Source organism: Acinonyx jubatus, chromosome E1 (genome assembly GCF_027475565.1).
Source record: "Acinonyx jubatus isolate Ajub_Pintada_27869175 chromosome E1, VMU_Ajub_asm_v1.0, whole genome shotgun sequence".
Classification (NCBI taxonomy): domain Eukaryota; kingdom Metazoa; phylum Chordata; class Mammalia; order Carnivora; family Felidae; genus Acinonyx; species Acinonyx jubatus.
In genome coordinates this window covers 55,838,035-55,865,619 of record NC_069397.1, presented here as the reverse complement: position 1 = coordinate 55,865,619, position 27,585 = coordinate 55,838,035, and the positions used below count along the sequence as shown (strand labels likewise).

General features: G+C 64.1%; 1 protein-coding gene across 5 annotated transcripts in view; it reads right to left on the bottom strand.

Annotated features, from left to right (window-relative positions):
• SEPTIN9 (septin 9) overlaps nucleotides 1-27,585 on the bottom strand; it is a 148,185-nt gene that overhangs the window by 64,439 nt on the left and 56,161 nt on the right. For 3 of the 5 annotated variants that reach the window (XM_027052328.2, XM_027052326.2, XM_027052329.2), the window contains one exon: nucleotides 1,604-2,245. In XM_027052328.2, coding sequence (XP_026908129.1) covers nucleotides 1,604-2,245 — 642 coding nt within the window. Of the gene's footprint in view, nucleotides 1-1,603; nucleotides 2,246-4,774; nucleotides 4,884-24,283; nucleotides 24,507-27,585 lie in introns of those variants that run through there. The other 2 variants (XM_027052327.2, XM_053211738.1) reach the window with 2 other exon arrangements.

The window sequence follows — 27,585 nt, the reverse complement described above, 5'->3', positions numbered from 1 at the left end:
GACCACGCCCCCAACCACATCCTGCTTGGCTCAGCTGGGCGCGAACACCTCACCCACGGGAGGCAGAGGCCCTGGACCAACAGGGGAACCAGTCTCCAGGCCACTGGGCGCGCCTTCGTTCCGACGCACCAACACCACAGGGACCCAGAGACTGAGAGAGAAGTCTCGGACCACAGGGACACCACAGGGTCCGAGAGAGTGGGTGTGGCTCTGCAGGGTCAGGTTTAGGCGAGCGGGCTGAGGTCAAGTGCTGCAGCAAATTCACAGCCCTCACTTAAAGGCCAAGGGAATCCCCACACCTGCCACACCGTAGATGGGCCGTGGGGACACGAGGCTCAACGAGGTCAGCCAGGCACAAAAGGACCGAGGACCAACACTGTCTGATTCCACCTGTGTGAGGGAGCTGGGGGAGTCAAGTTCATAGAGACAGAAAGTAGACGGGGGCGCCAGGGGCTGGGGGAGGGGCACGGGGAGTCAGTATTTAGCGGGGACACGGTTTCAGTGTGGGAAGCTGAGAAAGTTCTGGAGACGGATGAGGGAGCTGGGCCGCATGGCGATGTGAACGTTCTCAATGCCACCACGCTTCACGACGCTTCGAGCAACAGTCGATTAACGTTACATGCATTCTACCCAAATTAGAAGCGATTATGATTTAAAAGGTAAATCAAAACTCCAGAACGTTCTGTTTACCTAACCCGAAGAACACTGAACGCTTCTGAGTTCAGTTCCTGCACTTGGAAAGGGACCCAGCTCTCATGGGGCTTACAGCCCAGCCGGCCCCTGACCCGTGGGGCCAAGATCCCAGGACCAGATGTTCCCAAGCTGGCCCCGGTGAGCTCCCCACGTGAGCACAGCTTCCGGGTTTGGGCCCCCCGAGGACGGTACCCAAGCCCCCAGCCTCCCTCCCTCACCAGAAGAGCACCCCAAAAGGAGCTGTGGCAGGTATCACAGGGCTCCCTGGCCTACGGTCCCCTCCCTAGCGGCCCTGAGAACCCAGGCACACACAGCCTGGGCGGTCTCGTTTCCCCTTGCTTCTGGCCACGACCCCCCTCCTTCAGGAAGAGCTGGAGGGAGCCCCTGCAGTGCGGAACCCAGGAGGGCACCAACCCCTCCCCCCACCCGAGGCCTCTCCCTCCGGCCTGCAGATCTGAGCAGGAGCCTGCCTGTCCACGGCCCGGCAGCCACCGGCACGCGGACGCCCGCGCTTGGGTCCCAAGCCTCTCTGCCCCCCGCGTCCCGACACGAGCCCGTCGCCCCCTCATTTTCCAGGCTTCCAGACCCCCGCCGGCTGGGGCTCTGACAGCAGAAACTCCACACCACGACGCATCCTGACCAATAAAGGGGCCCCTCGAAACCCGGAGGGTCTTTCCAAAGCCAAACGCGAGCCCAGCTGTGGCACCCGGGCCATCCCCAACGGACAGTACCCCTCCGCCAGCCTTGGGACCCCGGCCCGGTGTCTTCCTGGCCTCCACGGAAACTGGGTCTCCACCCACCTGCGACCCCCCCCCCCCATTCACAGCTTCTGCCTCCAAGATGCCAGGGCAAAGCCAGCTCCCGTCCCCACGCGCCCCAACAGCCCCGCAGACTGGCTTTCGCTACTCACCCTCCTGGCTCTTGGGTGGGGCCTCGGCCGCCGGGGGCTGGGGCTTGGGCTCCAGCCTGCTCTGCAGCTGAGACACCGGGGCGTGTTCCGAATTCTCCAGGGTCTGGGGTGGGACGGGGGAGGCGGGCACCTCGGCTGGCTTGGGCACCTGGATCTCGACCCTCTTGGGGGCTGCGTCCGAGGTGGGGGCGGCGGGCACCTCGGGGGCCTTGGAGGTGGGGGTCTCCATCCTCCGGTGCGCTGACTCCTGGGGCTTGACTATGGTGATCTCCGTCCTCCGAGGGGCGGGCTCCAGCGTCTTGTGGCCCAGCGCCTCGGCTCGCTTGAGCCCGAAGCGGGACGGCCCAGTGGCGCTGGCGTTCTCCACCTGCTTGGACGAGATGTCGATGGAGATCTCCGTGCGCCGGGACACGGGCTCGGCCTTGGGCCCCGAGAGCTCGACCCTCCGCAGGGCGGCTTTGGGGGATCGCTGGCTGAGGGAGTCTACATGGCGGGCTGCGGGCTCGGCATTCTTCGCACCCAGGTCCTGGAACTTCTGGGTGGAGCTGGCCACCGTGGCCCGGAGCAGGGGGGTCGGGAGCCTCCGGGACGGGGTGGAGTTGGGTGTCTCGGCCTCCTCGACCTCAAAAGATCTTTTCAAGGCTGGAAGACAGAGAGAGGGGGACGTGAGGCGTGGACGGCTCGGGAACAGCCAGGAATGTGCTGCTAAGGTAGCTGTGGGCCCCCGGAGACTCTTGCACCCTCCCCCTCCCGGGCACAAAGGGGACAAGCCCCACTCCCCCGGGGGACTCCAAGGTGCTAACAATCACACACCCTGGGGGAGAGAAAAGGCGGAGCTTGGAGGACACCAGCCCCCCCCCCCCCCCCCCGCCCCCGTCCACCATGGCCGCAGCGAGGATGTGCCAGCTACGTGTTCTAGAAAGATGTTCTGGCTCAAGGGGACGTCGGAGTTCTTTCTCGTCGTGGTCTTCCCTTATCCTCCCCCCAGCACAGACGCCACGGGGCGCAAACCCGCCACGACCACCAGCAACCGGGTGGGGGTGGGGGGCACGTACATCCCCAGCAACGGCAGCCACAACCATCACCTGTCAGAACCACGACCGCAGTGACATCATCACAGCAGCTCAGCGTGGACCGCCGGCTCCGGGAGGCCTAATACGGCCCCTAGGCCCACCATGGACATTTACTCCTCACGTGACCCTGTGCCCTAAATGCTGCTGTCATCCCCTGGTCCGGATGGGGAAACTGAGGCCGTGGTGCCTGAGCAAGGTGCCCAAAGGCATGGAGACAGAGCGCCAGAGCCGGAAGACGCGTCCGTCCCACCCCGGGGCACAGGGTTCTGACCACTTGGCTGTCCTGTTTCAGGTAAACAACGGAGCCCCGGCGTGGTCCACGACTCTCTCAATCTTCACCCTAGGACGCGTCGTCGGCCTCTCTCCCACACTGCTTGTCCCAGCCAGGGCCCCGTGGGACGCCGGCCGCCCGGCTCCCACCCGCCAAGCCCAGCCGCCCACCGTCTCCGCCAGGACCCGCTGCTCCCTCCGAGGCCAGGGGACGACGGTGCCTGGGGAGCTGCCAGCAGTCCCCGCGGCCCCTGCCTGCGGCCGTGCTCCCAACAGGAACCAGCTGCTCCCGTCACGAAGACCAGAGCAGGAAGGGCCCACAGCGGGCGCTCAGCGACCCCCAATGTCTCTGCCACCCCTCCCCCCACCTCGCCTCCCCAGCTCCCCAAGCCTGGGGCTTCCTGGGACCCCGCCATTTCCTCCCCGGCCCCCCGCTGGCCCGACAACAGCGATCTGGGGCCATTCTCGGGGGCCCCCTGCCACGTGTTCCCTCCTCCAAAGTCCAGGACAGCTCTTGTCGCTTCCCAGTGGACAGGACTTCCCTCACAGGACCAGGGCCTGGCGGGCAGCAGAGACACACAGGCCGCCTGGCCGGCCTGTGCTCCCGACGCGGCCAGAGCTCCGGACTTCTCTCGGGAGAATCTGGAAATCTGGACTTTCCTACGGGATATCTCCTGATCTGTACACGCTCGCACAAAGGGAAACAACCCCCTTTCAAAAAACACCGTGTGGTCAAACAGGATCACGTCTGCAGGCTGCCTCTGGCCTGAGGTCCAGCCTGTGACCTCTGATTGATAACGTGGCCAAGGGGGCAGGGGGTCCTGTGCTGGAGGGGCAGGGGACGAGCCAAAGTGGGGATGCCAGCACCTCAGCACCCCTCCCCTGGGGGCCTGCCCCCAAGATAACCACGGAGCATAACTGCTCATTCCAAAAAAGGTCGAGGTGACAAAGGCCAGGTTCGAGGGGGTGTTAAAGTGGCCAGAAAGCCCAGAGGTGGATGCCTGGAACTGTGACCTCATGTGGGGTCTCCTGAAAGCACCCGGTCTACCCGCGGTCTCCAGGGTACTGTCCACACTGTCCCTGAACGGTGGCTCCTGTCCATGAACTCCCTAGAGGAGGGGTCCACACCCAGCCCACCTGGGCACAAGTATTTTAAGGTGCCCAGGTGGTAATTCCCTGGGGCCGAGCTGGAGAAGAGAGGTCAGGGGGATGGGCCTCGTCCCATGTTGGCCCCAGAACGAGGCGATCCCCTACCTGGGAAGCCCATTTGGAGGTGCCCTCAACCACCGACTCACAAGTTACGACCGCGCAGAAGAGAAGCCCTTTCTGACTCAGGCACCGTCCGGGGACAGCACTGAATTCGAACCCGACCCGCACACAGATCACTGCTGAGCCGAGTGGGCCCGCTCCCTGCAACCCTCCTCCCTCTGAGGGTCCACGTGACTCGGTCCTCACGGCCAGGGTCATCCTGCACAGACGCACACGCCGTCCCCACCTGCCACTCTCTCCTCTCTGACAGCTCTGTGCTCCTGCATGGCACATGTCACCCCCTGGCCCTACAGCAGCTGTGTGTTTATCGCCTGGCCACGTCACCCACCTAGGTGCTCACCCTCGGAACTGTCCCATCTGGTCCCACCCCCGGCTAGTCCGAGGCCCCAGGAGAAAAGGAGCTGTTCCCACCCGCAGGGCGGCGACTGTCGGAAAACGTGCAGGTCGTTAGGGGTGTCCTTGATGATTTACGCCATCCCCCCCCAAACAAGCTGCCGCCGCCTCTCCCCAGCCCCAAAGCCCGGCTGGCTGTCACCTGCCCTGGCCCCGTGCAACTCACACTTCTCCCCCTCACATCTTGCAGGCCGTGTCACGACTACTGTGACTGGCTTCCGGGATGGGGGAGGGGGCGTGCTTGTGGTCCCTGGAAACATCCTCCGCTTTGCAACTCCACGAGCCACCTCCACGACCTTCACGGGCCTCAGGTGCTTCTTCTACACAACCCGAAGGTGAGACCAGGTCACAGGGTTGCAGCCTGTGGGCACGGGGCCCCGGAGGAGCCCCCATTTCCGCCTGAGAAGCTCCACCCGCTCTAAGGTTCTCTGGTGGACCGTGTCCCCCACACGATACGTCCCAGTCCTCACCCCCATAACCTGCGCATGTGACCTTACTTGGGAAGAGGGTCTCTGCAGATGTCATTAAGGTGAGGATTCGAGATGCCAGCATCCTGAATTCAGGACGGGCTCTAAATCCTACAGGTGTTCCTATACAGGAGAGAAGAGGGGGACTTGGGGCACGGGAGACACAGGAGAGGCCACGTGAGGCCAGCAGAAACTGGGGCGATGCGGCCCCGGGCCCAGGGATGCTTAGCGCCAGCAGCAGCTGAGAAAAGCAGGAAGGATTCTTCTCTCAAGCTTTTGTAATCCGTGTGAGACTCTGTCAACACCTTGACTTTGGACTTCTGGCCCCCAGAAATGTGAGGGAATCAAATTCTGTGGCTTGAGCCCCACAGTCCGCGGTAAATTGTGACGGCAGCCCCCAGAAGTACCCCGGGGCCCCCCGGAAGGGGGAGAGACCTCTGGGCTGCAGGACTCTGTCTGGGATCTCCCGACGGTGCCGCCACCCCAGCCCCTCTCCGGGGACCCAGGAGAAAAAGTCACCTCCTTTTTCCTCCCCCGGAATCCCACAAAACCCCCAGATGGTGGGAGAAGTCGTCTGGAGGGACCCTGCTCTAGATTTACACCGCCATATCTGGCAACGAAACAAGATCATTTTTTAAGGTAGACTTTGCCAGGGACGCCCTGTACGAAGCTGCCTCCCCCGCGGAGGATGTCACGGTGTAAGCAGCACCCGGCGGGGAAAAATCAGGAAGACCGGCTGTCACACACGTGCAGCCACCGTCCTTGGAAACACGCTCCACCCGCTCCAAGGGGGGAGCGAGCGTCACCCGGCCCCACGGCAGGTGCCTCTCACCTTCCCCACCTCCCCCCTCCCTGCAAGGGTAGAGGCAGCCACAGCTGTCCACGAGCAGCCACAGGAGGCAGCAAGAGTGCTCATGAGCTGGTCAAGTTGCAGATTTGAGGCCCTACGTGACGGACCGTACGTGAGATCCGACGACTGGGCAGAGGAGCGGCCTTTACTGGACCGGGGGCGGGGAACAGTGCTGGGCTGCCGCCTCTTTTGTTCGCAAGACGTCACTGCAGTCAGAGGGCACGTGAGACACCGCTTACCATGTCAGCTGGACACGACATACCCTCAGAGCGCCAGACGGGCCCGGGGCCACCGCCTGGGAGGGAGACACCGCCATCATCTCAAGATCGCCCCGCTTCTCTCTCCTCTGCATTCAAGTCCCCCCACGGCCAGGCTCAAACCTCACCCGCTCCCAAAGGCCCTCAACCCACCCTCCCCGACGGGCGCCAGGAGCCTGGAGCCCGTTTGCCCGCCTCGGCCCGCCCGCTGCTGGGAATTTATCCCACGGAAATCATCAGAAGCGCGAGGACTGACGTAGGGGGACGTTTGCATCAGCCTTAAAACAGCAAACGCCAGAAACAATTCCGGTTTACGGAGATTTCCTAAACCCAGACGCCGAAGTCCCGCGCCCGTCATCAAAATCCCGGCTTTGAAGATGGGAAACGTTGAGGACGTGAAGCCACACCGGCAGCACACCAGATGCGTGCGAAGAGGGGCGCCTGGGTGGCTCAGTCCGTTGGGTGGCCGACTTTGGCTCAGGTCATGATCTCGCGGTCCGTGAGTTCGAGCCCCGCATCGGGCTCTGTGCTGACAGCCCAGAGCCTGGAGCCTGTTTCGGATTCTGTGTCTCCCTCTCTCTCTGACCCTCCCCCACTCATGCTCTGTCTCTCTCTGTCTCAAAAATAAATAAAACGTTTAAAAAAAAAAAAAAGATGGGTGCGAAGAGACCCTCGCGGGGTCTCACACGCACGTGTGCGACGTGCCCGCGCGCTCGCACGACTCTGGAAGGAATCGAGGTGGATGACTTTTTTCCCATTAGACTCTCCTCCCTCTTCCCAACGTGCCTGTGCTGCGCGTGGGTCACTCGCTATTTTCAGGGCCTAAGGCCATCAACGCTGCGTTTTGAGAACCGGGGCAGGCGAGGCTGTGGGCCTCGCTGGCCCAGCCCCACTCCTCCGGCCCCAGAGCCCGGCCCTCTCCAGTCCTTTAAACACCTACAGGCCCAGCCGCCTCGCCAGATGTACGTCCGTCTGTGCCCGTGGGGGTCGAAGCGGGAGCCGCCTGGGTCTGGGCCTGTTGAAGGAGGAAATGTGCACCACACAAGGGGCCATTGTAAAGCTCTCCGCTCCGACCACAGGCTGCCGGGCAGACCTTTCCCCACTCCCGGGTGCACAGAAGGGGCCGGTCCGGGGAGGGGAGGGGGGGCGTCCCGGGGCAGCCACAAAGCCCTGCTCCAGCGGGGGGACAAATGTCACGCAAAGAATGTTACAGGCCAAGATCAAAACAAACCCCCTCCCCCCGCCCTCCCCGCAAGACTCCCTCGGGAGGGACACTGCCGATCTGGGCTCAGGCCCCAGGAGCGCCGGCCCTGGCCCAACGCAGCCTCTTCCAGGGAGCAGCAAAGAAGGTTTCATCCCTGAACGGGTGGCCCCAGGGAGCCTAGAAGGATGGTCCCAGGCGGAGGGTACTGCCCTGCTCCCCGCCCTGAGCCTGCAGGACCCCCATCCCGAAGGTACCTACTCTGCCAGCTCGTGAGCCCCCGGGAGTGAGGGCCGGGCCCTGGCACCGCCCCAGGCTGAGTCACGGGCTCGGGCAAGGCTCGAGATAGCAGAGAAGGGCTGCAGCAGGCAGGAGGGGGGCCGGGGCCAGGAGGAGCGCCACCGAGCAGGGCAGGGCAACGGGAGAGGAGGCCGTCCGTTAAGCAGCAAATCCTCCAAAGGAAAAGCAGCCGAGGCCACGAGAGCCGGACTCATCCCCACTAAGGACTGAATTACCTAGGAAAGGCGGGGGCGACTCCGGGCAGGGGCTGAGACGGGGAGGACACGACCTCCATCACCCCTGGGCCTCTGCTTCCTCGTCTGTCCTACTGTGGGCGCTGACGGGATGGCACAGTGGGACCCGTGCCCCGATGATCGCCGTTGTTCACGTGTGCACCCGGTGCCCAAGCCCAGAAGGCACGAAGCCTTCCTCTCCACGCCAGCAGCCTTTACGCAGCAAAGGGACAGTAGATACCCAGCTGTTTCTCCTGGGACAACCCTGGGGTGCACGGTACGGGGTCCCCCCCAGCACCCCCAGGGGGGCTGAGCCGCACGTACCCTCCAGGCCGCCCCCTTCCCTGCCTCCTCCGCTCGGGGAATGCCTGGATCACCTCCTACAAGAACCCTCTCAGGAGCTGCCTCCAGGGGCTCGGCGGAGGGGAGATGGTTGGGGGGGGGGGCTCCACACAGCCTACGTGGCACCCGGCCCTTCCCCGCCCAGGACATGCTCAGGCACAAACAGAATGCAAAAGTCAGATGCGGAGCACCAGTGACCCCCAACCCTCCAGCTGGGACAGACACGCACACGCGCACACAAGACCCCTCGGCCAGGAAGAGGCCCAGTGGCAGCGAGGGTCTACAGCGGCCCCCGGATCCCAGACATCCTCTTAGTCCCCAAATTCACTGGAGAAAGCTCTACCAAGCAGGCATGGACACAGGTGAAGCCAGTCCTCCCCAGCCAGGATGGGACCAGGGCCCCTATCGGATTCCTTTTTTTTTTTTTTAATTTTTGTTTTTAACATTTATTCATTTATGAGAGACAGAGAGCACAAGCAGGGTAGGGCAGAGAGAGAGGGAGACACAGAAATGAAGAGGCTCCAGGCTCTGAGCTGTCAGCCCAGAGCCCGACGCGGGGCTCGAACCCACGAACCGTGAGATCATGACCTGAGCCGAAGTCAGACGCTTAACCGACTGAGCCACCCAGGCGCCCCTCGGATTCCTTTACAGGGGCTTTCAGACTCCGCTGTGCTGTCTGCAGAAGACACTGGCCGAATGGTGGCCCCCCAAAATGATACGTCTGAGTCCTAACTCCCAAAACCTTTCACGGGGACCTTGTTTGGGAAAACAGGTCTTTTGCGGGATAAAGGTGAGGATCTCGAGACGAGATCATCCTGGATAAAGGAGGGGCCTAAATCCGACGGCAGTGGCCCTCATGAGATACAGGAAAGGAGAAGACACACAGAGGAGGCCGTGTGGAGGCAGGGCGGGGTCCGGAGGGGCCTACAAGCCAAGGACTGTCACCGGAAGCTGGACACACACCTGGAACAGACTCTCTCGCAGAGAGCATCCGGAAAGGACCAAGCCCTGCCCACACCTTGACTCCGCAGCACCATGGCCTCCAGGACTGGGACAGGCTGAACATCTACCGTTTCAAGCCATCCACAGGGTGTGGCACTTTGTTACAGCTGCCCCGGGGAAACAAACACCCCGACGGGACACGGATGAGAGAGGGGAGGCCTTGCAACCGCCGTGACCTCCTTCCGTGGATGCTGAAGCCACTTCCTGCTATGACTCACCAGCTCTGAGAAGGGGCCAGGGGCACCCTGGAATCGGTCCGGCCTGGCGGGAAAGGCCTGCATCAGGCCACCGGCTGGCCCCAGCCCTTTGCTGGGAGCCCCTTCCTGCTGCCTGTCCTCGCCCTCCCTGGCCTCAGAGCTTCCCCCACGTCCCCCACCCCCGCCCCCCGCCGGCCAGGACCCATGCATCCAGCTCACCCAGAGGATGCCCCATCTCACACCTGTTGCCCCAGTGTCCCCAGACAGGGCACCCCGGGTGCCCCCAACACTGTCCCACTTGGGGCAGGAAGCTCTCTGGTCAGCCCACCTTCAGAGGACTAATTACTGGTGTTCACCTCTCCCCGACCAGAGAAGGGCCTTGGGGTGACAGCTGTCCAGTCGGGGAGACCCCGGCAGGCAGCGTGGGACAGCCATGTAGCGACTCCTGATGCAACAAATCTCCACCCGGAGCTGCTCCCGGGGGGGGGGGGGGGGGGGGGGTTGGTGGCGGGAGGCCCCTCTGTGCCTATCCAGCCATCTCCCCGATGCCCTTGGGTCTCGGGACACCAGGGTCACTCTAGGCAGGTTTAAAAGTCCCCTAAGATGCTGGGCCACCTTTTTCTCTTGAACGTGTGCACACGTAGACCAATTTGCTGCAGGCGGAAGTTTCTGCCCCCCCCCCACCCCCCTCAAACCAGCTGCGGGTTCTCCACACCCGGGAGGGAGCAGAGCGAGATCTGGACGAGATAGCAAGAATTTCCTGACCAGGGTGGGGACGCCTGCCTGCACAGCTCTCTGGAAGGCGGGAGGAGGACCTAGGTGTGGCCTGGCCCCGGGGCCCGGAGGGAGGGGAGGGCGGGAGAGGAGGGGATGTGAGACCTCCTGGGGACCTCTTGGGGCCTCTGCGGGTCAAAGGTTCTCAGATAAATGGCAGTCCAGGAGGCAGGAGGGAGCCCCTGGGAGGGGACTGACTTCAAAACCCCAAATCCCCTGGGTTACAGCTTCAAGGGCCTCAAAGGTCACAGAGCCCAGAGCCCTTTAACCTGCAACCCCCTTCTGGGGCAGCCCCAGTCGTCCCGAGGGGGTCTCCAGGGGGTCCTGTCCCAGAAGGAGCGCTAAGCCGCTGGTTCCGGGTGGGAGCATGGCCGCTCCCCCCACCACCTCTCCTCCTTTCTACCTGCACCCTCTCCCCGCTTCCCCAAATCCGCAGGCCCCGTAAGTGCTACTGCTGGGGATGTTGCCCCAGCCCTGACCCGGACGGCGGAGCAAGGACGCCCATGAAAACCAGCTGCCCTGCACCCACCTGTCCACGCCCCGGGTGGCTCTCTCCCACACAACACGTGTGGTGTGGACCAGGACCGCGGGACCTAGGGCATCTGGGCTCCAGGGCACAGGCTGAGCCGCCCGGCAGGTCAGGGTGACCCTAGGGTGGCCACCTGCCTAAGGGGACCGCTCCTCCGGTCTCTGCTCACAGCTCGGGGATCCCGGGTGCTGGCTGTTATCTGCCCGGGGGTGGGGGTCGGGGGGAGGAATCACCTCCCGTTCCTCACCTCACTGGCTACTGGGGGAGGTGGTAAAACCACTTAAAAAAATGAAGGGAAAAAAAAAAAGCCTCATACTGGGAGCCAGTCGGCCCAGGTGGAGCCCTCCATTAATCACGCCGCCTGCCAAGGGACCCCAGAGGGACAGACGGAGCCATCTGTGTCGTGGCCTAGGGGTGCTGCCCCGGCCCCTAATTACAGGGGACAGTGACCCCGGGGAGCAGGGTCAGGTGCCGGTCAGAGCGGCACCCGGGAGTCCAGCTGCTCCCCAGGCCCCCGAGGAATGGGGGTGGGGGGTGGGTAGAGTCGCCGTGACACAAAGCCCTCCGGCACCAACGTGGACTTTCGGGTTCAGGTCCTGCCAACCCAGAGGGTGACGCGGCCTTGGTCTTCACCCTCAGGGACGTGAGGGGTCTGCCAGAGGAGGAGGGGCACGGAAAACTAGGAGGAGGAGGCGAGTCTTGTGTGGAAGAGACCACAGCCGGACATTGAGAAGATTCTGGAAGGGGCTCCCAGGGAGCAGTAGCACCTCCACCAGGGAGGCCATCTGGCCGTTCCAAAGAGCCCCCGGTGGAGGCTGAGTGAGGCGGGCTGCAGGGCTCCTGCTCGGGGCCTGACTGGGATCTCCCCAGGGACCGCGAGCTCTCCACCAATTCTAAGCACCCATCCAGACCTTGACGAGGCCCCTGGGAACGCGCGCAGGAGGGCCGTGGGCAGCTGCTCAGGACTGCAGGCGGGACGCAACCACATTCCTGCCACACGGACGTGGAGGCCGAGGTCCGGGCAGGCCAACGTCCCTCCAAGTCACGCCCTCAGGCCCGTCCAAGCCTGCTCTCCCGACGCCCGCCCGCCCGCCCGCCCGCCCGCCATCCCACTCACTCCCCAGCCTAGAACACTCTGCTGCCCTAAGACGTGCCGCGGTAGCGGGCTGGAGAGTGGCCCCAAAAGGACACGTCCGTGTCCTGGCCCCCAGAACCTGTGAACGGAAACACGGTCTTTGCAGATGTGATTAAAAATCTCAAGATTTGGGGCGCCTGGGGGGGCTCAGTCGGTTGAGCGTCCGACTTCGGCTCAGGTCACGATCTCGCGGTTCGTGGGTTCAAGCCCCGCGTCGGGCTCTGTGCTGACGGCTCGGAGCCTGGAGCCTGCTTCGGATTCTGCGTCTCCCCCTCTCTCTGCTCCTCCCCTGCTCATGCTCTATCTCTCAAAAATAAACATTAAAAAAAAAAATCTCAAGATTTGATCATCCTGGATTTAGGGTGGGTCCTAAATTCAATGCCGAGTGTCCTCGTATGAGATAAGGAAAGAAAAGAACAGGGACACACAGAGAGGGGGCCACGTGAAGACCAGGCACCTGAGTGATGTGTCCACAAGCCAAGAACGCCAAGGACCGAGGGGCAGCCCCAAGAGCCAAGACAGAAGGGGACACATTCTCTCTTGGGACCTCCGGAAGGAACCAGCCGCTCCGATGCCTTGACCTTGGACTTCGGGCCCCTGACCTGGGCTTTACGCACCCCCTAGCCTGTGGAACTCTGCTGCGGCAAATTCACGCTCACACTGACTCCCTGCCCACTCAGCCTTCCGTCTCCTTCCTACCAAAAGCCCCTGCCCCTGCCCTGTGCCCCAAGTCCCCCCCTAGCTGATCGCACACACTTGTTCTCTTCGTGTCCCCCCCCCCCCCCCCAGTGCCCACCCGGCCACGGCACCCAGGCAGTGGTGAACTTACTCTCCTTCGCATTTTCTATTCGGTCACAGAGCCTCCAAGGGTTCACCTGCCCTGCACGGCTTTGGGAGAAACACCTCCTGAAACGCAGGACAGACCCCTCCTCTGGGCAGAGCGGGCAGTGCGTCCCAGCAGCCAGGAACGTGACCCTGCAAGGGCACCCTCCCTCTGCTGCACGTTCCTCCCGAGAGATGAGGGCCTCTGGGACAGGCACTGTGTGACCCTGTGACCTGGCTGGCCGGTTGTGGGTGGACAGATAAATCACCCCCAGGGCCACACCCCATAAAGAGACAACCCTCCGTTAAGCATCGGGCCTGTGGGAGAAGGAGAAACAGAAGCTCCTGTGCAGCGATCTCTCAATCCCCCTGTGCCAGAGCTCCGGCCGGCAGACCACCCCCACCCCCACCCCGACGCCCACCCCCCATCGCCCTCACAGCCCCACAGGCAGGGCCCAAGCTGCCAACTGCCTCTCCCGATTCCCACCTCCGGAAGCCTCCAAGCACCAGCTGCAGGAGCCCTCACCCGCCCAGAAACTACCCCGGGTGCACCTCGTGAGCCCACCCCACCCCGCCTACTGCCCTGCAGGAATGAGTCTTGCCTTAACCAAAAACAGAGAATTTTAGCTCAGTGTGGGAGGGTCAGGGCAGTGCCGAGCCCAGAGCTGGGGCGGCTCATGGGCCACAGAGATGACCCCTCTGGCCTCGGGGTCCTGGTGTCGGACCAGATGGGCAGCACTGAAAAGCCCCTCCTGGCTGTGACATCCCACGACCCGAGGGCCATTTCTGAAGTCGGCCAACAGCTCCCGGTGTGCTGGCTGCTCCTGAACCAGCCAGGTCCAGCAAGTTCCCAACACTCGGAGCTGGAGGGGCCCGGCCGGGGATGGACAGGGAGGGCCAGCCCACCTCCCCCAGGGGGGGGGAGGGGGGGGCCTGAGGTCGAGGACCACGGCTCTGGCCACATTCCTCTGCGGCCGAACACGCAGCTGGCGGCCTGGGAAGGTGGCTCCTGGCCCGCTCACCTTTGAGCAAAGCTGCCTTCACTCAACCCAGCAACCCAAACCTGGAGCCGGAAAAGCCAGTGGGGGCCCGTCTCTCTGGCCGGGGTGGGAGACCGGGGTGAGTGAGAGATTCTCCTTTTGGACGATAAACTTGCAAGGATGATATCTACTGCTCTCTTCCTGACTACAAAAGCTATTTATTACGGACGACGTAGAAAATCTGTCAGCGGCGGCCAAGACAGAAGAAAAGACATCGATACACCCACGACTCCGATAACCACGGTCAATACTTTGGCAAAGGGCCTTCCACTCTTTCTGACGTGCGTACGTATGAGCGCGTCTCTGAAGCGGGCTCGTGCAGGGACACGCTCCGCGCTTCTCTCCGGGCAGCATTTCGAGGGCCACATCTCTACGCATTCGGACACTGGTTCTGTGAATTCCTCTGCAGTTCGAAGGCCCTGCTTCCAGATCCTTCTCAGAGGCTCTGACCGCCGGTCAGAAGCATTTCTGGAGCTTGTGAGAAAATAGACTGCGGGTCTCCGCCTCTTGGAGGTTCTGGTTCGGGAAGGCTGGGTGGGTCTGGCGCCTCGAGGTACGTCCGAGGGGGAGGGCAGGGGAGGGGCCTCACCAACCTCTCCACCACCACCCCACCCCGAGAATCGTGCAAAGGGAAAACCCCAAGTACCAACCATCCTGGGAACAGCCCAGCAGCCCCACCCACCCCTACCTTCCCCGAAAGTCACCCAAGGTCGCGTCCATCCAGCCTCAGCCGCCACCACTCGGCTCCCGGATGCGTCATGACCCGAAGGGCACACTGGGCACTGCTGGGGGGCAGAGGCACATGTGACAAGGGGGCGTGTCGGTCACGAGGCCTCAAACCCTACCGGACGGACGGACGGACGGCCACACTGTGTTTACCCTTGACAGAGAAGGTCCAAGCAGCGGGGTGGGGAGCGAAGGGGGGTGTGGGCTGCACAGCAAAACACGGTTTAACTCACTTGCTGCGGGAGACACAGGCAGGGCAGAGGTGCGGCGCCACCACCCCCCTCCCCCCCGCCAGCCTCCACCGAATCTGCCTGCTTCCCCCGCCCCCCAGGACGGTGGGTCACGTTCCTCCCCACAGCCTGTCACCCTCCTGCAGGCAAGAGCAAAGCTTGTTCCTGTCTGTCCCAGCCGTACGTTGAACATCTGTGTCCCCGCCGTCATATTCTCGTATTGAGTCCTGCCCCAGTGTGACGGAGTGAGGAGGTGATGTTGCCACCTGCTTACGACACACCGGGCACCATTCTGGGGCCCGTTCGGTTATCGTGACTGCCCCAAGACACGTGACTTTACTTGTTCCCTACTTCACAGATGGGAAGCCTCGGCCCGGAGAGGCAAACATCACAGCCTGGGCGTCCGTGAAGCCCGATCCCAGCCGGCCTGCTAAGGGCCACACCGCTCTCCAGACCCCACCGGGCCCCCGAGAGCTACGCCCTATGGGGGAGAGGGCCCGCCACACCGGGCCCTGTGCTAAGCCCCAGGCCCCGGGCCGCCTCTCCCAAGCTCCCTGCCGCCCGGCAAGGTGGGCGCAGTCGTTTCTGTCTCGCAAACAGAGGTCTCGGGGCTGGGGGGCCGCGAGGCTGGGGCTAGAGGAGGGGCGGATTTGCTGTCCCCACCCACCGCCGACAAGCAGCCCGAGGTTTCCATCACAGCGGCCCGGCAAGGCCAGGCCGTGTAGGGTGGCACCGGGGAAGGCCAGAGGGAGTAGGGAGTGAGGGCCAGATGCAGGGGCGGGGCAGGAGAACCTGGTCTGCCTTCCAGGGTGGCCTCGGGCCAGGGGGCACCTGAGTGAGCCTCGGAGGCCTGTCCACCTTGCCGGACTCTGGGGGGCCCGGAAAACTCTGCATGTAAAGTGCCCAACCCAGTGGCTGGCACGCAGTGAGTGCCCGATAAAGGAGACCGTTTCGGAAAATAGTAAGAACCCGTGCGGCCAGAGGACGTGTCTCTGTGAGCAGAGGGCGAACAGCTGGAAGGAGCTGGAAGGGACGGGACTTGGGTCAGAAACAAAGAATGCGGGAGGGAGGGGGCCGGAGCCTGACAGCTGGCTCCCGGGCAGAAGTCTGCAGGAACCTGGCTTCATCATTTAAATATCAGGAGAGATCTAAATATTTGAGCGCACAGGGCAGGCGCAAGGTTTCCTCCCTCAGCAGTGTCCCCAGCACCCCAGCTGCCCCACCACTCGGTGTCCCCGAGGGTCCAGGGGCTGGGCTGGGGACAGCGGCCCCAGGAGGGAGGGAGACGACCCTGCTCCCCCTCCCTCCTCTCCGTGCACTGGGCCCACCAAGGTGTGAGTGCGTGAGGGTCTTTCCCATCTCACCCCCAAGGGGCCCCAGGCCTGCCAAGGGTTTCTTTTGTAGCTCAGCAAAGCAGGCCTTCCTGACTTGTTCCGGTGAAGGCCCAGGACTTCAAGCTCAGCCTCGCCAACCTGCTCCCCACCTCTCCTCCCGCTAAGTTAACAAATCGGGTGCCTCTCTCCACCTGGATTATTCACCACCCGAGTCCCTCCCAGCTCACCCAGCCTCTTGACCAGGAGGAGAGACGGAGCCTGCGTGCTCGTCACACCTCCACGTGGGCCTGCCAGCGTGGCCCCCTCCCCCCTCAGGGCCCAGGACACCCTCTGCCAGGTGCGGCCACACCAGGTTCTCCCACGCAAAACTACCAGTTGGCAAAAATCAGAGGAGAAGCCGGCTAGCACCATCTGCCTGGAGACCCTGCCTGGTAAACTCCCACCTGGGACTCTGGTTACGTGCTCCTTCCTCCAGGAAGCCCTCCGGAACCTACACCTCTTAGGCCCGTGCCTGGATCCCCAGGACCTAGGACAGAGCTGGCACTCAGCTGGTGCCCACAGATAAACCAATGAGCTGGCCGCCTCCCCCCCCCCCCCCCCTCACTGATCCTCTCCCGGCCCTCCAGAGAACACAGGGATTCGAGCACTTCATTTTGAGCCGGAGGAATAGCCAAAACCCAGCTACTTTACAGAGCACGCCTTCCCCTGGCTTTTTACGGGGGACAGGAGGCAGGGGACAGCAGAGAAGACCGCCCCTCCAGGCCTGGTTTGAAGCCAGGAGAACTTGAATGCTTTTACTGTAGATAATATCGGTCTCCAGGGGACACGGGGCAGGGGCCTGGCCTACCACTTGAAGGGAAACCGCCCACCCACATGGAAAGGAGGGCCAAACAGCCCTGCTCAGAGCCGGCTTCCTGCACCCAGGGAGGGGGCCGGCCCGGGTACAGAATGAGATCCTGCCTGGGACAGAATGGGAATCTGCCAGACTGCTGGCCCTGACGGTCAGAACCAGAAACACCTCCATCTTCCAGGTCAGGGCCCAGGGGAGGGGAGACAGCAAGGTGGCCCATGTTGGAGACTGCTCTTCTCTTCCCACCGAAGAGAAAGATGATGCTGTCCATCGCCCAACTTCCCACGGGCAGAGAGAGGCCTGGGTGGTTCCCTTCCTCGATTCCAGGGGGACCCTCAGCTGCAGCCACCCACAGGGAGGTGCCCAGGACCCCCAGGCCCTGCCCCAGGGGACGGCCTAAAGTCCAGCAGCAATGACAGCTAGCCATTAGCCAGAGCTCCTAGAAGGACCAGGGAAGGAAGTGGGTTTGGGTCAGGAAACAAGACAGAGGATCATCAAAAAAGACCGGACACCGGCTGCAAAAGACACGGGTTCCAGCCCCTCCTTGGACAACTGAGAAGGCTGGGAACGGCGGGGTAGCCGCCCTGGAATTCTCCACTGAGTCCAAATAAGCCCCAGGCTGCAGGATAAACCCACCTCCCCACCACCTGCAAGACTGGACCTGAGCACCCCCGCCCCCCACCTGTACCCAGAGAATAACCATGGAACCCCCAGCCAGACAGCCCGCCCCTCGGAGACCAGAGGAGGAGTGGAGTAGATGGGAGATGGGTCCCCCCCCCCCACTTCCCCTTCCCCATCTCCACTGGCTTTCCCAGGAAGCTACTCCAAGTGTGTGAGGGCAAAGGCTCCCGGCCTTGGGGACAGGGACACAGGAGGCTCTCAGCCACGGGTGGGAGGACACACACATGCAAGGCCAGGGGCCCTGGATTTTCTGGATTTTGCAACTCGGTCCAGTGGAGGGAGAAGGCCAGAGTCTGTGGAAGGTCACCCTCCCAGGAGGGGCCGTTAGAGACTCAGGAACCCGGGAGTGAGAGTGGACAAGGGGAAGCAACCAGACACAAGAAAGAGGCAGGCCTGGGCTCCCCTCCTCCTCTGCAGCTCCACTCTTGCAAGAGCCCCAGGGTGGGCGTGGGGACTCCACAGACACCGGCGCTGTCCCCTCGTCCCTCCGCCTAAATCTCTGGGCGCTGGCGGCACTTCAAAAAATGACGACAAACTTGGGAGTTTCTAGAATGTCTCCCGGTCCGGGCTGAACGGAGCCTCCAGACTCTTGTCGCGACCAAATTAAACAGCCTGTGCCCAGAAATGCCCCAGGCGCCGGGGGTGTCTAGGGACCGACTGCTGGGTCTGTTTGGCTGCAGATTACAAACCCCGAAGCTTCTGGGACCATGTTCCAGAGAGTTCCGGACAGTTTGGTCTCGTAAGCAACTCAGAGAGCCTCCAAATTTGGGAAAAACCGAGAGGTCTCTGGAAAGAAAGCCACTGTTTGACCATTTTTCCTTAGTGGCTTTGTCAAGAGAAAGCGCAGGAACTCATTTCTGGCTGAGTTTCTGGGATGAATCAAAAAAAAAAAAAAAAAAAAAATCTCCTGGGACCTAAACCTCTGATGCATCTCCCACCGGAGCCCCCCGGTTGCCCAGGGCCCCTCACTGCAAACCCAGCCCACCATGCCATGCACAGCACCACGTCTTTGAAGGTGTGCGGATTGCAGCCCGCTGTCGCGGCCACGGAACAGAGAGCAGAGGCACAGGAGCTCCGAGCCCAGCCGGGAGCACCTGGTCTGGCCAGGCAGGCAGGTGGGACTCCTTCCTGGGTTTGGGGACCGACACGGATCCCTGGAGCCTGGCCCCCGGGTCTTGGCTGCCAACCAAGCAGGGGTACTCCTATCTGCACCCCAAGGAGCCCCTGCCCAGCAGCACATCAACCCAAGTCCGGGGTGGCTTGGCCAGTAAACTAAGGAGGGGCGGCAGCTGAGCTGGACGTCTGAATGCGCCTCCCCTGCCCTCGGGGCACACATGGAGGAGGAGGAGGAGGAGGAGGAGGAGGAGGAGGGGGGGGGCCCCCCTCTGCCCTGCAAGTGCCAGGATATTAGTCTACAGCACTGAGGGGCAGGCTGGGGCCACGGTTGCTGGGCCGAGAGGTCCCGGCTCCTGCGGGGCGGGTGCGCCGTCTGCATGTCGGGGTTTGCCTTGGAGCCACCGCCGCCTCACGCGGGGGCCACCATGTCACCGCCCCCCGCCGGCAAGACGGCCTCCTCCGCAAACGTGGCCTGAGCGAGCGTGCACCGTGTGCTGGGCACCGTGCCGGCCGTGGCCCCCGGCCACGGGAGCTTGAGCTGTGGGCTTGCTTCTCCAGGCCGGGGAGCCCCCCAGGCCCCCGTCCTGTGCCCAGGCTCCTCATGCCCTCGGCTTGCCCTCGCCGCCCCCCTCGGTCCCAGATGAGGCCATTCTCCTAGCTCAGTGCCCACACACAGTCGGGACTTGCACAGGGCCACTGGACCCAGAGGACGCCCCCGCCAGCACGTCCCCTCCCTGAGACAGGCTCCCCGCCTGGCTCACCTCTGAGGAAGGCTGGCGGCCCGACCCCCCTGCCCGTCTTCAGCGAGGCGGTCCAGCACGAGCCCATGTCGCTGCTGTAAGGCAGGCCCGCGGGTCCACCCACCTGCGGTGCTTGGGGGTGGCAGGCGGCAGAGGGGGCTGGGTGACCTCTCCAGGGAAGGAGCCCTACAGCCCACGTGACCCCAGCCTCCACCCCGACAGGCAGAGAGCGGTGGCACCCTGGAGGGAAGGTCTGCCAGGTCACAGGAGGGGCTCTCTTGGATTGGCCAGCAGCCTGAGCGTGTGCCGGAACCAGAGGGAGCCTGGGCGGGCTCCACAGGCGTGACGAGTCTGCAGGCTGACCTCACTGTCCGGCCTCACCCCCAGGGGGACCAGACTGGCCCTCGCCGGCGGCCTTGAAGCACCTTCCATCACCCAGGCGCCCACACTCACCTGCCTCTTGCAAATACCCGCCCCACCCCCCAGCTCCAAGAGCGGCACCCACCACACCCCCAAGAGCAGAACCTGTGCCCAGTGCTGCCGGCCAAATCCGCCGAAACCCCAGGGCAACGCTCGCAGGGAGGGGAAACTGAGGCTCAGGCTCGGCCGCTTCCCCGGTGCTTCCAACGGCAGCATTACACCACGTGGGCTCTCTCAAAGGCCTGCCCCCTGTGGACCCCGACTTCCCCCGCCTGCCTCTCCCCGCCACCCCCCCTCCATCCCCCAGCCCAGGTCTGACGCTCAGCCCAGCCCCGCGGGGAAGCCGATGACAGAGACGCTTCTGCTACCCCGTGGGTGCCCGGTCCCGTGCTCTGGATGCAGACAGCACCAGGCCAGTGCTGCGGGTGGCAGCGGGACCCCCAAGAGGGCCGCCCCTCGCAGCTGCAGAACAGACACCGGCCAAATCCCAGACCCGGCTCCTCCAGCCCACGTGAGCGACCCCACCTCCGCGCGGCTCCCGCCTCCCGCCGCAAAGGTGCGACCTGCAGGGAGGTGGCGTTCACCGGAGGCCTCGAGTCTTGCTGGAAAGCAGGGTGCGCCGTCACTCAAGAGGTCCACGGGCATTAATTAGGGACAGGTCTGCACCCGTCACCAAGCAACGGGCCTCGTCCTTCTGGGAGGAAAGGTGCACCTGGACCCAGCCGTCGAGGGTGTCTGGGCTCCCAGATGAGCAGGCTGGTCCACGCAGTCCCATCTCCCTGCCCCCAGCCCCCCACTCCCCACCAGCCTGCTCTTCTGGGCCCAGAGCCTCCAGGGCGCGCCTGGGAGGGTCCTCCACCCGACAGGCATCCGGCGAGGCATCCGGAAGGGCGGACACAACCCGTAGGCGACAGAGCACAGCTGTGGGACCAGAGCACCTAGGTTCTGGGCCGCACCGAGTTTCAGCAAACATGAAGCACTTTCAGGATTCCTCTACTGCATGCAAATACGGTTGCAGCAAACAGCGCTGAGGAAAACAGGCCAGCAGCTGGCACTTGGAAGGGCTTTGTTACACAAAGGCCGGAGCCGTAACAGCCTTCACGATAACAGATTTGGCCCCGCTCTCACTCGAGAACGGCCTGTCCAACTGCTCCGTCCACCGACCCGGAGCGAGATCGGGGACGGAGCCGCCCCTCCTGTCCCCCCCAATCGCTTGGGGCGCTGAGGTCACCTCCAGGCCTACTTTCACGGGGGGGAGGGTGAATAGGGAACAAAACTCTCTAAAAAAAAAAAAAATCACAAGAGCAAAACACAGAATCCTTTTCTTGCCCCTTTATGGGGTCCTCCAGAGAGCTCTGAGTTCACCCTTCAAAAAGGAAAGGCCAGGGTGGGAGGTGCACGCCCACGGAGGGCACTGCTGCCCCCTCAGTGCCCGGAGCAGACGCGAACCTGACACACACATCCACAACAGAAGACGGGCTGAATCCCCACCTCACCTCCACCAGGTGACAGAGCCAAAGAGAGAAGGGTGCTGCTGCCCAGGGCAGGGGGCAGACGTGCCCTGGACACAGGGCACCCGCAGATCCGCACACCCAGCACACCCACCCGGGGCAGCTCTCTGCCTGCCCCGAACACCCGCCCGGCACCCCACAACGGGAGCCTTCCCCTGTGCCCTGGCCTGGACGGCTCACTAGCTCCAAACTCCCCAAGACACCGACGAGGGCCCTCTGGCCGCCCCGCAGGATTCCAGCCTGCTAGGACCAAAAACCACGGCCAGCATCGCCACGGCTCCCGACCGGCCGGGATCTGGCGGCGGCCCCTGGAGCTTCTGTTCTTCGGCAGCGAGCACGTGCCTGGCGACCTACCCTCTCCGACCGCCCCGAAACTATCGGGGCGCAGCGACTGCTGCGGGGCCGGCAGTGCCCTCCCCACCCCCCTCGTCCTACCTTGCGGAAACCCAGATGGCACGTGGGCAGCCCCACGGACACACACCGGCGCTCCCCCGGCTCTACGCTGCTGCCTCCCTCCCCAGGACCGTCCGAACTCCCGGCGGGCACGCCTGGCCCTCCGATCCGCTCCAAAGGGCCCCTTCTTGTGCCCCGTTCTCCAATGGGTCGGCTCATTCCGGCCTCCCCCACTTCTGCTTTGCCGCCCGGGACCCGAATGCTCTTCTCCTTCCTCGCGCAAATGAATTCCAACTTTCGCCCAAGGTCTGCCTCCCCCACAGCGACCTTTCTCAGCCGGGGCTCTGCCAGATTGTATCACTCACTGCAGCTCTGGGTCTTCCACGGTCTTCCTCCGCCGGCTCCTGGCCCACGTTCGTCCACCCCAGGCCCAGTCGCCAACGCCCGCTCCACTCCAAGCTCCTGGGGCACTTAGGGAGGCCATTCTGGTCCCCGAGCTGGGCGAGAACGGCCCTAGCACACGCTTCCACTCGGAAGCCCAGAGGGCTCTAACACCACTCCTGTGCCTTTGGGGCACTTTCGACTGCCCAGAGCACACAGCAGGGGGACCGGTGCACGCACGGAACCACACGGAACCGGAGAGTCCCTAAGAGCGAAAACTCTCCCCCTGGAATCATAACACCGCCAACTGTCGCAGCAGGCTGGTCTCAATGAGGCCATTGTCTCCGACCAAATGAGAGGGTCAAGAAGCCACCTGGGAGGCAGCACAGAGGCGGCCTGCATCTCCAGATGGGGCAGGTCAGGGTCAGGATGGAGTTACACGTGGGGACCCCGAGGCAGAAGTGCTGTAACAGCTGTAGGACCACACCACCCCCAAGTCTCCGCCTCCCCATCCGGCCTCGGGGTACCGTGGAACCCTGCTGTGCCCCCAGAAATCCCAGCCCGCCTGGCCAGGCCGTTTTCATCTCAGGATCTCGCAAGCCAACCCAACTCCCACAGGCCACCAGGCGAATGTACACACAGCGCGGGGCCTGAAGGGGGCAGCCTTCTCCAGACGGGGCGGGTTCTGCCACCAGGACACTTAGGACGTGAAACGCCCTAAGTGCCACAGTGGGAGTCCCAAGGCAGCGGCTGCAGGAGAGCTAGCTCTGGGCAAGCAGATGTGGGGAGACCCCAGTATGAGCACGCTACCCGCAACGTCCAAACAGCAGGGTATGAGCCATCATGGCTCCGCTGAACCGGAACTCCCCTAGTTCCCCCGGTGCTCAGCTCCAGAATCACAAGAGTGTTCCCACTACGGAGTCAGCCAACAGCGGGCGCGTCCTCCGCAAGGGTGTGCCGGCCGCTAGACCCCAAACCCTCTTGTCTCCTGACACCCCTGCTCAAGCCAGCCCAGACCCAATCCCGAATCACAGCCGCTAGGGCTCTGCTCGGGATCCAGCCAGACTCTGGTCCCCAGGAGCGCGCCCGCAGACGCGGCTGACCCCGGGTGGAACATGAGCACTGCAGAGCCCCGGACACTCAGATGCCAGCCCTGGCTCTGCCCCCCGGTGGCTGGACGACCTCCAGGCTCGGCCTGGCACCCGGACGTCCAAAACTCCTTCCAGCCTAGCCTCCCCAAGGCCGGGCCCACCGGAGGACTCCGCCGGAGGCCGCCGGGAGCCCCTTCGAGGGGCGTGGGCTCCAGGTCCCAGCAGAGGTAGGCCCGCCCCTCAGAAATCCGGCCCCAGGAGCGCCGAAGACTATTGTGTGAGCTTCCCTCCCGACCGCTTTATTTACTCCCCAGGACGCAGGACGCAGAGCCACAGGCAGTCACGAGGACGCACGAAGGCGCGCGCGCGCGCACACGCGCGCGCACACACACACACACACACACACACACACACACACACACACAGGGTCGGAGCTGGGAAGCCCCGCGCCCTCGGAGGGCAAAGCCCCCTAAGTCTCGGCACACTCTGTAAACCCCGAAGGGGGGAGGGGACCAAAAGGCGCTCCCTACCGGCACGCAGGCCCCAACTCCCCAGGAGGCGGAAGGGGAGGTGTCCCCAGGCCTCGATGGGGGCCCCAGGGGCGCCCCCCTCTAGACCCCGCCGGCCCGGGCCGTGTCCGCTCGGCGGCCTCCCCCAGCCGGAATTCGACTCGGTCGGGCCCCCCGAAGCTGGTGTGGGGGAGGGCGGCGGCGCCCGGGGCAGGACGCAGGGGCGGGGGACAGGCTCCCCGACCCGCCGCGGGGCCGCGGGGGCCCGAAGGCCGACGGGGGAGCGCCGGAGGGAGGGGACCGAGTGACCCCCGAGAGGGAGCCGCGCGCCCGGGCCGGTGCCGCGGGCGCCCCTCGAGCTCTCGAGGGGGCTGTCGCCGCTCGGGCAGATACAATAAAAGGAAGGAAGCGGGGAGGCAGCGCGGGGCCCGCCGAGGCGCGCGGTCCCCCGAACCGGGTCCTCCACGTAGGCGACGAGGGCGCGGGACCGGGGAGGGGGGGGGGGCGCGGCGGCAGGGCGCCCCCTCGGGGGTCCCGCCGGCCCCTCCGCGCGCCCGGCACCCACCTTCGAAGTCCGAAATGATCCCGTCCAGCTGCGCGTTGACCGCGGGGTCGGACATGGTGGCTCGCGCGGAGGGCGGCGGCGAGGAAGCGCCCCGGAGGCCCGGGCCCTGCGCCCGCGCTCCCGCCGAGCAGAGCTGGCCGCCCGCGCCCCTCGGCCCCCGGGCTCGGCTGAATGAATGGGGGAGGCGGGCGGGCGCCGGGCCTCGGCTCCCCGCGCCCCCGCCCCGCCCCGCCCCCGCCGCCCGGGCGGATCAGGTTCCCGCACCCGGCCCGGCCTCCGCGGCTCGCACTGGCTGCTCCGCCCGCCCGTCAAGGCCTGGGGCTGGGGTGGGGGTGGTGGAGGGCTGGGGCCCGAGCGGCCGCCGCGGGGACAGGCCGAGTCCTGGGCGCGCGACCCGGCGCCCCGCTCCGCCCCGCCTGGCCCCGCGCCCCGGGACGGCGACCGACGCGGCCCGGCCCCTCCCCCCCGGACGCCCCGCCGCGGCCAGATGTGGGCGGATGTGGGGGCCGGGCGGCGGCGCGGGGGCGGCGCCGAGGGGGGGAAGAGATTCCTCCCCTTCCCTGGGGCGCAGGGTTCCTCCTGCGGGAGGTTTTATTTACGCAGCCAAACAAAGTTCACCGCCGCCCGCCGCCGCCGCCTTCCCGCGCTCAGCGCCTGCAAGGGTTAAGCGCCGGAGCTGGCGGGCCGCGGGACCCCCGCCTGTTGGCCCGGAGCCGCGGGGCGAGGGGCGAGCGCGGGAGTCACGTGGCCAGGCGAGAGGTCCGGCCCTCCGGCTACTCCCCACCCCCACCCGACCACCCCCGGGGTGACAGAAAAGGTGCCGGTCTACCGGGGGCGTGGGGCAGGGAAGAAGGAGCGCCCGGGCCACAACGGCCAGGGACGTGTGCTCACCCCCCCACCCCCCCCACCCCCCCCACCCCCGCCTCCACACTAAGGGCCTGCTTGGTGGCCCAGCGTAGACCCCGGTCTTCCCCCTGGTAAGGCGGAGATATTTCACAGGATCTGAAGGAAGGGGTTCCGGAATGGGAGGCAAGGGGTCTCCCCATCTCCTCTGGACCTCAGGCGGGGCCTTGCCCTCCAGGACACAACTTCTGCACTTCCCGATCCATTCCCAAATACCGATTAAATGCGCAGGCAGGTCCTCCAGGAGGCTGGGGACAACAGGAGGGGTTGGCACTTGAGAAGCAACACAACAGAGCCCCCAGGACCAGGACGGGCCCTCCAGGTCTGGCACCTACAGCGGAGGGGACCTCCCTTCCACTGCCCTGGCTGGTTGGTTGGGCGCTCCTGTCCACTCTGCCCCTTGTTATCTTAGACCCAGAACCTCTGTCCCAAGTCGGGCCGGGTAGCAATACACCCTCCGGGCTGGCCACCGTCCCCTCCGTGTGGCATCTGAGCGCCCGAGAGCTCATCCTGGGTCTCAGGTTGGTGACTGCCACTCCTCTCCCAGCCCCTACACCCCTGGTTCTGAAAGATCCCCTGAGGCCTGCCTGCCACCCCAGTGCTTCCCCACCTCTTTGAGAGAATACACCGGGTTCAGGGGGGCCTTTATCAAATAGATGAAATCAAGTCCTTTCTTTTTAAAGAAAAGCGGTCGCTCCCTCCCTCACGCTTTGGATATTTTGAACTATTTTCAACCAAGTGAGTTTGTGGATGTGCAAGTGCAAAACCACAGACATTTCGGAGGCGCAGGCCCCGTCATCTGCCTGGGAGCCCGGGGTTCAAAACCGGAGTCACCAGCGGCATTAATGGCCCCCGGATGGTTCCCACACCAGCCCTGGCCGCTTCCAACCCTCTGGGCCACCTGTCCGTCCCGCATCTGGGAGTTTGGGGGTCCCCCGCCCATGAGGCACGGGCTAAGCACACGGGCCCCTGGAAAGATGCCGGTCCACAGCGTTATTCGCCAGCGTTTTTATAAAAAGCACCTGGCGAGCGCAGACACACCCACGTGATTGTTCTCCCTGAGAGCTGGCATTCAGTACCACCAGACTGGCACAGGGGCGGCTTCTTGGGCATTATTCATTTCCACTCACAGCGGAGCCGAGCAGGCTTAGGCTTATCTCCTCGAGGAGCCCGGCCAGGGTGTCCGCCTCACCCAAACGCTCCCCTGTGGGAACGCAGAGGACAATGGCAGGAGGGAAGCGACCTCCGCGGCCAGAAAGCGCCCCACGGCGGCACGGCCGAGCTCGGGAGCCCATCCGGGCCGCCCCCCCCTGCCTTCGGCTTAACCGCTGGGGCTCCCGTTGCCAAACCCTGACACCTCCAGGTGAGGAGATTCCCCACACTCCCTCCAGCAACCCAACCCAGCGCTTGGCCACACTCCCAGCCAGGAAGTTCACCCTTGTATCTAACCAGCTTCTCTAATTGTACATCGTTTAGTGCCTCCTTTTTTCTGTCCTCAGAGGAGATGGGAAACAGCTGGGCGCCACCCTTCCCATAATAAGCACCTTCTCCAAACTCGAAGATAATCCGGCCCGCTGCTGGGCCTTCTCTTTCTCAGCTTGGATCATCCATCTGGCCCTGTCTCAGCCCTGCCTGTGATCACCTCTGATCTCTGTGTCCAGCCTGTAGGTCTAGGACTTGAGGAGGCCTGATGCTTATGGGGAGGTGAGGGGCCCCCAGCCCCCTCCTCGGGGCAGAACGGTCCAGGCCAGGGGCAGGACGGGCAATCCTGGCGGGGACGCTGGGCAGAGAAAGGTGGCAGCAGCAGAGAGAGGACGGTGAGCTGAAAGGTGGCAAGAAAAACAGGACTGTAAGGCCTCCGCGTTCCGTCACGGCGCACTCTTCTAAGACCACGGGAGAAGGTAAGACTGTCTGTAGGCCTGGCCCGAGGGGAAGGTGTGACCAGAGGGACAGCGGAGGGTCCACCCACCTCACGGGTCCCCCGTGACACCCTATAGTGGGTGCTCTGAAAACACACGCCCACCCGAACCTCGGAATGGGACCTGATCCGGCACACGCATCTCTGCTGATATAATTAAGGGGAGGATCTCGAGATAGGACCACCCTGGGTTAGGCTGGCCCCTAAATCCAATGACAAGTGTCCTCACGAGAGACCAAAAAGGAGGAGATGCAGAGAAGGCCATGGCAAGTCAGAGGCAGAGCCCGGAGAGATGTGGCCACAAGCCAGGGAACACTTGGGACCCGGGAGGCTAGAAGAGGCAAGGAAGGCGTCTTCCCTCAGAGGGAGCAAGGCTCTGCTGACACCTTGGCTTCCCGCTTCTGGCCTCCAGAACGTTTGTTAGAGATAACATTTCTGCTGTGTTAAGCTCCTCGCGTGTGGTCCTTTATAATGGTGGCCC